At 36.4% G+C, this 12,942-nt stretch overlaps 1 protein-coding gene across 2 annotated transcripts in view; it reads right to left on the reverse strand.

Annotated features, from left to right (window-relative positions):
• il11ra (interleukin 11 receptor subunit alpha) overlaps positions 1-12,942 on the reverse strand; it is a 37,312-nt gene that overhangs the window by 10,892 nt on the left and 13,478 nt on the right. For both annotated transcript variants that reach the window (XM_082157691.1, XM_082157690.1), the window contains exons 2-4: positions 5,428-5,524; positions 1,811-1,877; positions 1,192-1,352 (exon numbers count right to left, since the gene is read on the reverse strand). In XM_082157691.1, coding sequence (XP_082013817.1) covers positions 1,192-1,352; positions 1,811-1,877; positions 5,428-5,524 — 325 coding nt within the window. The remainder of the gene's footprint in view (positions 1-1,191; positions 1,353-1,810; positions 1,878-5,427; positions 5,525-12,942) is intronic.

Here is a 12,942-nt window from a genome sequence, read left to right on the forward strand (position 1 = left end):
CACATGTGACATACAGTCTATCACATGATCCTTTAGAAATCATTGTAATATTCTAATTTATTATGAGTGTTGGAAACAGTTCTGCTGCCTAATAAATTTGATGAATAAAAGGTTTAAAAGAACTGCATTTATTAAAAAAAAAAAAAAAAATTCTAATAATATAAATCTTCTTTACTATCACTTTTTATCAATTTAACACATCCTTGCTGAATAAAAGTATTGATAAATGACTGACCCCAAATTACTGACCAGTAGTGTATATTGTTGTTACAAAAGATTTCTATTTCAATTTTTTTTTTTTACTTTTTATTCATCAAAGTATCCTAAAAAAGTATCACAGGTTATGAAAAAATATTAAGCAGCAGAACTGTTTCCAACTTTGATAATGAATCATCATATTAGAATGATTTCTAAAGGATCATGTGATAGACTGGAGTAATGCTCCTGAAAATTCAGCTTTGCATCACAGAAATAAATGATAATTTAAAGTATAATAAATTGAAAACCAATTATTTTAAATTGTAATAATATATCACAATATTGCATTTTTTTCTGTATTTTTGATCAAATAAATGCAGGATTGATGAGCAGAAGAAACTTCTTTCAAAAACATTAAAAATAGTAATGTTTCCAAACTTTTGGCCTGTACTGTATATATACACCGACCTGTGATCCATGTTTGGGTTGTAGCCCACCAATTTAGAACCACTTTCCCATTGAAGCACCTTTTAGAGGCCTCAAGCACTTCATGCACTTCTTGGATATATGATCTGAGATGAAATGTGTAATGAGTCTAGACCATGATTCAAAGTGTATCGGATCTGTTACGTTTATGTTGCTACAACACTTTTATTTGTGTAAGCCAATATAATTTTTAAAGACGAAAGAATCAATGGAACTTAGTCGCGGTAGATGCCATGTTTAATTTGATATGGATGAAAGTTAGTTGTTGAACGGTGTTAGGGTTAGGAAGGAATGTCTTGGGTTCTGTACAAGTTAAGTTCAATCAAGAGCATTTTTAGAAGAATGTTGATTGACACAGAAATGTATTTAGATTTTTCCTAAAAGAATAGATAGATATGGCCCAGAGACAATTCTTTAAACCATTTTTCTCATATATTTTATCAAATGATTCACATTGTGAGTCAAAACATGAAACAAGGGACTCTTGTATCACTGAAGTTGACTTACGTCCCAGGCGTAGTTTGATGGACTGCAGTAAAGCTCCTCGTTCATCATGGCAGCTGTAGTTGCCTTCCATTGAGTGTGTGGTGTTCAGTAGTGCAAGCAAGCCCTCGTGTGTTTGCCACATCGGTACTGAGCTCCCATTGAACCGCCATTCCACCGGAGACCTGACGACCCCATCCAAAACTCAAAGTCAACATCTCAGTCAAGAACCTTCACCTAGTTTCCTTACAAACCTGTTTTAATCAAAGATATACCTACGACCAAATAACAGCTATCAACGCCAACTGGACCTACGTATCGCGTTACTCGTTTGTGTGTCTTGCAAATCTTATTTTTGGCAGCCGTATTCCTCTTGGATAGCATCTTTTTTGGCGAGAAATATTATTTCTCAACAACTGCATTTATATGAAACACAAGGCTTGCCAAAATCTGAGGCTGGGGAATCAACCCCCCCAATCCCACCCCCCTCTAAATAGCCTCAATGTGTCCAAACCCTATAAGGACTGGCCTCGTGCCCCTACAGAGGGTGGTTAAGCACACTATTATCACTCCTTACAGGAAAGCTTAGCTCTGGAGTCTGATGGATTTCTAGCAAAAACTTAATATAGACTGGAGTACGTACCCGCCATGTGAGCCTCCGCATGTGAGGGTGACCCTGGAGCCCAGTCCACCGAACTGGACGTCTGAAACTGAAAGCAGGAGACATGTGAGCTGTTCTATTCCAGAGCTGTCAAGTGATTATGTTATCAACAAGCCAATAGCACTGGAATTTTGACGGAGCCAAGTGTGCCGCGGCACACAGCCTGAAAAGTGAAGCCTAAACATTTTGATCGCCCCCTGGTGGCTGGATAGGTCACCAATAATAGGTCATAAACCCCGCCCTTTTTTAAATAAAAAATCAAATTACACTTTTTGTAATTTTGTAATAAAAGATGGTTTTTAGGTAGTTCACACTGAGGTATGTTCAAGTGTTCTTTTTTTCCAATAAGTTTGGTTTTAGTTAGTTATTCGATGCTATAAAAACAGAGTGTAACATCATGATTGAGTCTGCGCGAGTTTACGGGTCACCTTGATACCGCGGCAGACCCCGGCTCTATATGACATCATTAACAATGACTGATTCAGGGATATTTTGGCTTCATTTTTCTACAGTGGAAGAAAGTGGAGACCCGCTGTCCGTCTTTTTTACAGTCTGTGGTCGGAGCATTGGTGGTGTATGTTTTTTTTTTTTTTTACTATAAAATAAAATACATAAAAATAAATAAATAAAGAGCATAAATATGGCTGTCGAATTTAACATGTTAACACATGCAATTGATTAAATGCTTAAAAAAACATTTTTCATTGTCTTTGTAAGACTGGAAAAACTGGAAGACAGGGCAACTCTCTGAGAGAACAAAGGAAATTAACATTTGAACTCACTCTTGTGCACCATTCGAGATGCAAGTCTCACCTCAGAATCATCCTAATCTACAACTCTTTCCCTCTTCCCCCATTCCTTCTCTCACATGCTGAGATCACCAAAATTCACCCAAGAATCTATATGGTAATTATCATACAGTATTACACGTTTGGTATCTTTTGGAATGTCTCAGTGCGACTGGTACAAAGGTCTTATCCCCAAAGAAGTAAACCAAAAGGTAATAAGGAATTGAAGAGTTTAGAGATAACTCGTACACAGAGGGGGGTGGGTCTTCCAGGCAAATGGCATCCTGCTCCCAAAAGGTGTAAACCAGGGATGGGCAACTTCGGTCCTGGGGGGCCACTGTCCTACAGAGTTTAGCTCCAACCCTGAAAAAAAATCACCTGCCTGTAATTTTCTAGTAATCCTGAGGACCTTGATTAGCTTGTGTTTGATTAGGGTTGAAGCTAAACTCTGTAGGACAGTGGCCCTCCAGGACCGAAGTTGCCCATCCCTGGTGTAAACTCTGAATGCAAATTCCCATTGTTAGCAAATGTTTCCATGTGAAATAAGTTTCTGTCTATATGAAATGCAACAAGAGGCTCAGGGCGATTTGTAACTAAAATTAGCCCGTGATGCTGAGTGTAGGCAAAACACTCCGCATCATGTATTTTATGTCAGGTTTGCATCTTCTCTCTTTATTCCAGAGCATATGATGTTTTGTATTTATTATATTTGAACTGATTATGAAATTGGCATGATACATTTACCTGACATAATAAATTGTTACATTTGATTTTATTCCGACTGACTCGGAAATAGTTTTCCCAAGTAGATTAAACGGGTTTGTATGTTACCGGAAGTTTTGTGTCAGATTAGTGATGACTAATATTTGGCATCAATTCAAGTGTACTTGGTTTGCAAAGACAAGAAGTGAATTTCCGTTTAGGGCAGCAAATGTGCTGCTTGACCAACCTAAATCTGGGTGTGTCGTACCTCTGTTTTAATTGAATGTTACTTTAGATAAGTGTATGTGGTAAATCACGGCATGGCCAATCCAAAGCTATTATAAGAGAAGTAAAGTTGGTTGACATATCTGTAGTAGTGGCCATACCTCTACTGAAGTAAACGTTACGTTAAATTCATGTGTATGCAATTTCATGGAGGCTATACCAAAGTAGCTTTGATTGTGTAAGCGTGAATGCAACCTCTTTTTAGTGACCAAAACTGACGAGCTTGTGAATGTGAGACGTTGTATGTATATATATATATATATAGTTAAATAGAACGATCAAATGTATTGCTAAACTATTATATAATTGATCAATAACCAATTGGCAATCTAACTTAAATTAGATGTCGTGATAAAATGGAGTCAGATAAAAGCTTAAATGGAATTAAATTACTTTGCCACGCGGAAAGACAGTAACACGCAGAGACCTTCACCCGTCTTATTGGAAACCCCCATTTGGACCGATAAACAGGCTTACACTTTAATGCATTAATACATTTATTGAATTAACAAATGTCATCATCATGAAACGTTCGTCATTCTTAGACATACTGTGAATGCCGATAGAGCCGTGCAGGACAGCAGCAAAAACACTGTTTTGTAAGATTATGTCCATAAAGTGGTGGGGAAAGTTAATTTATTTGACTACTGTATAACGATAACTATATTTGCGTCCACACCAACGAACGATAACGGTCTGTTTATTCTAAGCTCGCGCTGTGGTTTCACAGTGTACAACGTCATTGCACATGTTTTTGCTCTTCTCATTGAATTTACAATTGTTTTCCATGCCAATTTTCTAGAAAAGTGGCTTGACTTGTCAAACAGTGGTGGATTTTTCTGGACCTCGGCGATTAACTTCTCCGTCTGCCGTTTTAAATGTGCGAGCCCTTAAACTAGAATAGATTCTGATTGGCTGTCAGTGTTTTATAGTTCAACAGCTGAAAAAAAAAAAAAATCATTCCAAAAGTGATCCCAACGATATCGTTTCTCTATATCGTTATAGCTGTGGTGTGAACTCTGCTATTCTTTAATATTGAGAACGATTATTAGAACTATATCTTTATCGCTATCTTTATTGTTATCGTCCTTGGTGTAAACGGGCCTTAATAGTTGCTTCCTCCAAATTCCACTGCTTCATACATTCATCATTAAAAGCCTAGCAGAGATTCTATAGCAGGAATCAAGGTGTTTACGTTACTGTGCTTTTCTGCCTAGTCAGAATTCAGTATTTATATCAGACATTTACTGCCAAGAGTTAAACAAAGAAAGGCAAACACACACGCGCACAGAGACACACACACTGGGAGTGGCGTCGTTCCAGTGGTCGGGGTTTTAACTGCGCTCAAGAAACGCTCGTGCTCAATGTCGGCTTTCAGGAAATATTGGCAAAAGCATATTATTTGAAATCCCACCACATTTCTCAAATTTCTCCCTCTCTGGCCAGCTAAATAGCAGCCATAACACACACACACACACACACACGCAAACCAGAGTGGCTAACATTAATTGAGCAATTCATATGTAGGGCAATGGAGACTGGGAGTTTTAAACAAAGATGTTTATTGTTCTAAAGAACAAGGCCATAGCTATGTTCCTGGTATGGATTAAAATTAAATTTTCCCATGATGAATCTTTTTGCTATCTGGAGTAGTTGTACAGTATAATTTCACCCTGCTTTGACTAAACGAAGACACGCTACAAAGACTTTTGACCAATTCCATATGCAGGAACACAAATCCAAATACTTAGCAGCATCCAAATCCCAATGTTAATGTGACTAGCTATCCTGATGCACTTCGGCTCAAATAAAAGCAATCCGTACCTTCATTGGTCCATATCTCTGATTTGACGTGGTCAGAGAAGAGGATGATGATTCCAGTGACTATTAGATCGCCAAGGCATGACACTAAACCGGGCATCTGTGAGGGAAGGGGGGAAAAAACAACAGTTTAGGCAGTTAGTCAAAGGGAAGTTAATGGCTATCATCCTGTGTAAAACATCCACCTGCTTAGCAACCATCAAGGCTGTGAAACAACATAACATTTAACCACTCTAATTTTGATATAGGCAAACAAGACACCATGGCAATACGTGCGTGACCATCTGATATTTCTGTATAAACAGCACAGAGAATCAACATCACTGCAAAGCGGTGAATGATGGTCGATATTAACAGTTCTGCAGAATTCTGGGAAGTTATTTGGCTAAGTATATTCACAATAACTAACTGTCGAGGACATTCTGGGTTATGACGTCAAATGAAAAGTGCCCGCTATCTGAAAAACGGCCCAAAGGAGCTTTGTGTCAACAGACTGTAAACATTTTAAACAAATACTGTAACTGACAGGACACATCTGTCATGTGTGCAGCTGGGATTTGCCTGGCAGGTATCGTTTTATGACAAACGGATGCATCTAAAGCGTAAAGGAAAAGCAAAGTAAATGCAGGAAATATCTTCACATTCCAATAGCTGAGGTCACTAAACCTCACAACAAGACTCAGGGGAGTTTATTAATCCATTAATGGCAGAAAATGATTTCCAAACGGAAGTGATAAACAGAAGTTATGACCGTATGACTTATTTTTGGGAAACTTAAATTTCAACAAACTACACAATTAGGGAGCAAAAACAAGTAGAGAGGAAAATAAGCTAATTAAATAATTAAATGAATTACATTTAAAATAATAACATTTATAAAAAAATATATAAAAAAAAGAGTTATATAATGCGGAATGTTTTAAAAGATTTTATTTGGAGATTTTTTGTTGGAGTGATGATAATAGTAAACTTAAATCCGAAGCAGATAGACAAGGTTTCTTGCTTTGAGAATGTGGTATTTAACATCATACAAAAGACATTTAAGAGATCATCTAGCTCCATATTGCCAGAAAAATCACAGTGAAATTGTACATTAATAACAAATTAAACACACAAACAAACAAAAATGGACACTGAAATGTCCAATTCACTGAAAGTTACAGTACACACTGAAATAAGCGCTGTGAAAGATTTTACTTGCATGTTTATTTTACTTCAGGGCATCACCTTACCATATTTGGATAGGGCTTCAGACAGAACATTAACTTGTTAATAAAATCACATTGTCTTGGCTCGCACACGTATGACGCATCAGACCGCTGTCAGTTTGGAAAACTGATGTTCTAAAACCACAATGTGTGCTGATATCCACTGAAGAAAAACAAACAAAGACACCGTTAAACCACCGGGCTTCCCAGTAAGAACCATGGAACCAAATTTATATGGGGTCTTTCCTGCTACTTCCGCTAAACGTGAGCAAACCATAGGGTTGTGCGATATGTATCATCTACGATAATATCCCTAATGTTTTTGTTTAATGATATGCAAGCCGGCATTATCGAGAATGTCAGTCGCTTTACAAGAGCCAAACAAACACACTTTCAGTTCATGACGTAGTCTGGCCATTTTTCCCTCCTTGGGTTTAGTCTTATATCAAATGATTAATGATAGCAATGTCACACAAGAGTGCTCTTACTGAATATCAGCACACATTTCATGAATGATTCAATGACCAAATGAATCCGCCTTTTGAATAATTGACTCAATGACTCAACTCGTGAAGCAGCCAAATAGATATAGTACAGTATAGTAATAAAATAAACTTCAGATGATCTAAGAACTGGATTCACTGAAGATTGTGGCATTACATTTATTAGATATTCAAAGACTTGTTTAATTTAAATAAATCCGCATTTTCTGAATGTCATAATGTCTTAGTTCAAGAATTAACACTTAACCAACTATTTAGCCCATAGGCTTCATGTTTATTATCATTATCATTGTCAACTTCTTGAGCATCATGGGAGAGCAGACGGGTCAGAGAAACCCTCAGGATTTTGTCATCATTCTTGGCAGCTGTAACCGAGTAGCCTGATTGTAGAAGATGATATGTAGTAGTAATCAACAGACACATATTTTAGTGAAAACGACACAATCCTCCACAGTAAATCAGTTTTCAGAGGGGAAAAGTAAGACTAAAACTCACAGAGCAGTAAAAGCATCCTTGATTTTTCTTTCAATATGGTTTAGCCATCATTATTATCTGACATCTCTTGGTAATTCAGAATATATGAATTTTCCTCAGTGCATCAGAAGAGTTTGACTTCTCAAACCGCAGGCTGAAGTTGTTCCCATTAGTTTTATGCTACTTTATTGCAGGACTGCACCAATCTGCAGTGTTTTTCCCTCACTGCTAATCTAAAACACAGGCTTATAATGCCTTGCAATTATCCTATTATGCTTTTTCAGATTGTATATTTCATGCTCTGTGTAATAGCTGTTTGTGAATGTAAAAAGTCTGCAACGTTTTAAAGATTGCAATTATTGTTTCCCCAAAGAAAGAAGTGATTCTGAACTTACTTCTTGCTCATACCTACGTAGGTTTGTAACACATTTACATAATGCCAGCCTATGGTCTTCATTGGCTGAATGTGAACAACGTCTACTTTAACTCTCAAACACTGTAGTTGTTGCTGAGACTGAAAGAGTTTGGTTCATGTTGTTGTCATGTCAAGAAGACGCTGTTTTCTGTGCTGCAAAAGCAACTTCCAAAGGATGAGGACACGTGCTAAAATTGATACGGTAAAACATATGTCATGGTTACTGTTCTCTGTGTATACAAGTGCTGAGGAAGATTGAAATTCAGATATGGTAATGGGGGTTTGGTTTCTGACACATGCTGTAAACGGAAGACCAGTCACTGCAGACTGGGCCATCTGACCAATCAGAGCACAGTATACCAATCACAACAGACTGGGTCATCTGTCCAATCAGAATAGAGTAGACCAATCACAAGACTGCGTGATCTGACCAATCAGAGCAGAGTAGACCAATCACAACAGACTGGGCCATCTGACCAATCAGAATAGAGTAGACCAATCACAACAGACTGAGCGATCTGACCAATCAGAGCAGAGTATACCAATCACAACAGACTGAATGATCTGACCAATCAGAGCAGAGAATACCAATCACAACAGACTGGGCCATCTGGCCAATCAGAGCAGAGTAGACCAATCACAACAGAATGGGCCATCTAACCAATCAGAGCAGAATAGACCAATCACAACAGACTGAACGATCTGACCAATCAGAGCAGAGAATACCAATCACAACAGACTGGGCCATCTGACCAATCAGAGCAGCGTAGACCAATCACAACAGACTGAGCGATCTGACCAATCAGAGCAGAGTAGACTCTCAGAAAGGAGGGGTTTAGAGATCTTGGATGCATGTAAACATATTGAAGGAGACCTTCAAAACAAAATGAAGAATCTTTAAAATAGGATTTAGCATAAAAATAGCACTTTAAAAGTTTCATAATGTGAGTTAAGCTCACAGAACGTACAATTAATCCTGTACACGTGTATCTTAGAGTGCCAAACCTGAGGGCATCTCAAAGCCGGCAGTGGTCATTCTCTTATTTGACGTAGTTTGTTATCTGGATGGCCTCCATGTTCTCCACTCTCAAAAGACTGTCAAATTCAGCATTGAGGTGCAGCTCCTTTCACGTTCCTTAAAGACCTTCTGCATGTTATCATCAGGCATTTGCAAGAGTAAAGCGTTTTTCTGTTGGTCTGAAATGGGACATCGCACTTTAAACCACTTAAAGGCGGTCTGATTATAATAACAGTGGTTGGACAGTGTGGACTGAATGTTACTGGGAGAAATCATCAATATGTTCAGTTTATGTTGTTGTTGGTATATTATATTATATAAATCTATACAGTTTTGCCTGTTTTAAGATACTGTCAACTCTAAGCATTTGCTTAAAAAACAGGCCTTAATCATTACAATATACAGTTAAATTTTTTTTAATATTTTTGCTCTTTTGAAACTTTTCAAAAGGAAAAAAAGAATAAACTAATTAAACAAACAACAATTATAATATTAACTGTCAATACTATACCACAATACTATTACTATATACATATATAATATACAGTACCTCTCAAAATTTTGGAATATAAGATTAATGATTTTGAAAGAAGTCTTTCACCAAGGCTGCATTTATTTGATAAAAAATACAGTATAAACAGTAATATTGTGAAATAATATAATAATTTAAAACAGCTGTTTTCTATGTGAATATATAGTCAAATGTAATTTATTCCTGTGATCAAAGCTGGATTTTCAGCATCATTACTCCAGTCTTCAGTGTCACATGATCCTTCAGAAATCATTCTAAATATCCTGATTTGCTGCTTGAGGAACATTTATGATTATCATCAATGTTGAAAACAGTTGTGCTGCTTCATATTTCTGAGGAAACCAGTCATTCAAAATGTTGAGGTAAGTAAGATTTTAAAAATGTCAAAAAAGGTTTATATTTGAAATAATTTATGTTAGATTGTAATAATTTTTACTTTTTTTTACAGCATTTTTGATCAAATATAAGAGACTTCTATCCAAACCATTAATTATTCCAAATATCTCTGTGTGTGTGTGTGTGTGTGTGTGTGTGTGTGTGTGTGTGTGTGTGTGTGTGTGTGTGTATGTGTGTGTGTGTGTGTGTGTGTGTGTGTGTGTGTGTGTGTGTGTGTGTGTGTGTGTGTGTGTGTGTGTGTGTGTGTGTGTGTGTGTGTGTGTGTGTGTGTGTGTGTGTGTGTGTGTGTGTGTGTGTGTGTGTGGAAATGATGTGGAAAAAAAATATTATTGCTAAATGAGAAGCAAAAAGCTAATAAACACTAATTGTGACTAATAGAAATATGGTAATCATAGTATTATACATATTATGTTGTTTATTACTTAATTTTAAAATATATAGAAATTACACAAATACAATGGATTTACACACATTGCATGTTAGACAGGATCATATAACACACCATCAACTGTTCTGTCACAAGACCTGTTTGCCTCTGGAATCTCTCGGAGTGGATGCACCTGCGGCTCTTTGCCACAGAGCCAGAAAGGGCAGAGTAACAGAGTTATGATTCCGGCTTCATCAACCCCCACCCAAAGAATGCTCCGACTTTTCCTTAACCACAAAAATGCATCTCCACACAAGAGCTCTACCTTCCACATGTCAAACCCGCAGCGTGAAAAACCAAGAGCTAAACGGTGACCACAAGCCAGTGGTAAATTATATATCAGGGGCATATCCTTATATATTATTTAGTCTGTTGCCTGTTGTTGTTCAGGGTGGCTGGTTCGAACGCAACAGAACGACAGAGCATCTGGCGAAGATAAACATAGAGCTGTTAATCCATGATAAAAACAGACCCTCAGGACCCATAACATCCTTTAACTTTTCCCATTATGGGCAGGTCTAAAGGTTTTAAATAATACAAATAATAAATGTTTATATATAAATACACACACATGCATGTACATATTTAAGACAAATGTGTTATTTATATCTAAATATTTATAATATATACAGGGATTATTATATAATAATAATGAGATTATATAAACAAGAGATTATTATATTTATAATAATATACTATATACAGTAATCGTTGCCCAGCACTAATTACTGCCTTTTACAATTAGATTTTCAACAGATGAATATTTTAAAACTAGTGGCAAAAATAGTACCCAGTAAGATCACTCACAATACAAATTTTGCTATAATAATGGAGTATCTATACATGCTATGAATATCCTATGACAATCATTCATAAAAGGTTTTGTTTATGTGCCATTACAAGATCTTATTGAACAGCGGTACCAAATGTTCCTAAAATGCCATTTATGAAAATTGAATGGCTTTGGATAATTTTTCCAACCACACGTTTTCACATTTGAATACTCAAAGCCAAAACAAACACATACACACACAAATGCACATATGCCAGCCAGATGTTGAGTTTGCATATTCAAGCATGTAAAAAACCCCAGAAAAAAAGTCCAAATTTACGACCACAACGCATGGCAACTATCAGGTTCTGGAACACACACACACACACACATATATATGGATAACCTTCCCAAAATATGAATCATCAGAAAACCCACACGCAACTGTAACTCTGCTCATACATCAGAATCAACCTCACTTCACTACACCAATCGAATCAAACACTACGGCTCTGTTCCTAATCCTACATATAGAAAACTTCAACTTAAATGAAAATTTTAAATGTTGCCTTGGCAACTAACTAACATAAAATAATTTTAATTTTTAAGTAATTTTAAGAAATACTAAAATTACTGAAACTAAAATAAAAAAAAGAATATAACTTAAATAATATAAACATAAAAACTAAATCAACAAATATGTTGGCAGAGGCTATTTACACTAACTCCGCCCACCACTCAAAATTGGATTGAGCCAGACAAAATTACAAAAGAAACAGGAGCAGTGGCATGGAGTTTGAAACCACCTTTTCCCAAACTCATTCTTCTCCATTTTCCCTACGCACAGTTTACACTTAGTTACGATAATACACAATACACAATACACATAAAAATACAAAACACACAAAAGTATTTTTTGTTGAAAGGACCATGAGCTGGGACTCGGGTATGTGCTATGTTCAGGGAAAAGGGGACTACTAGCAAATAAAAATAAAGAAAATGAGAACAAATAATCAAACTACCAGCAACATCACAAATAAATACAATAGAGCAAACATCCAAATAAATTAAACAGTGCTTTTCAGATTTTTGATCTAACAGTAGATTTCAGGTACAGAAATTGAATAAAGTAATCAAGTGTGAAATAGCATTGCATAATTATCATCTTCACTGTATACATTAAATAAAGATTAATCATTAGTAAAGTTACAAAAGCTATACAGCCAAGAGCAGTGAGTGATTTCCTTGTCTTTTGGTGTTTGATTAAAAACACAGACAGCAGGAATATTAGGCTACTGTCACTTTAAGAAATAATGCCCAGATCTAATATACCTAATACACGTGTGTTGTCTTTCTCTACTGTTTACGTTCACTTAACCTACTATGTTTGCTAGGATACTCACAAAGACGGGCATGCTGTTTTTGTGTGAATTTGTCAGTTTAAGCGCAAGACTTGAAAGAGAACTCAATATTTGTGTGCTTTCCGTGTGCGTGCTTCGGATGAAGCGCCTACGTGCTATGCGGCAAGTTGTAACGTACAGTAGCTTAACAGCTGTAGCTATTCAACAACTTTAGTTTGCATTGTACCTAATGAATACCTTTAAATAAGCTCAATTTGATTTTATTCAAATTTTTATTTTGAAATTACATTTTTTTTTTGCCATCTTGTGTAACAAACTATGCAAATACTGTGGTTAAAAAAAACAAAACACACACACACAAAAATATATTTGCTAATATATTTCCATGAATGCACAGAATACTATCATACCA

The sequence above is a fragment of the Leuciscus leuciscus genome, assembly GCF_965113295.1.
Source record: "Leuciscus leuciscus genome assembly, chromosome: 24".
Lineage (NCBI taxonomy): Eukaryota > Metazoa > Chordata > Actinopteri > Cypriniformes > Leuciscidae > Leuciscus > Leuciscus leuciscus.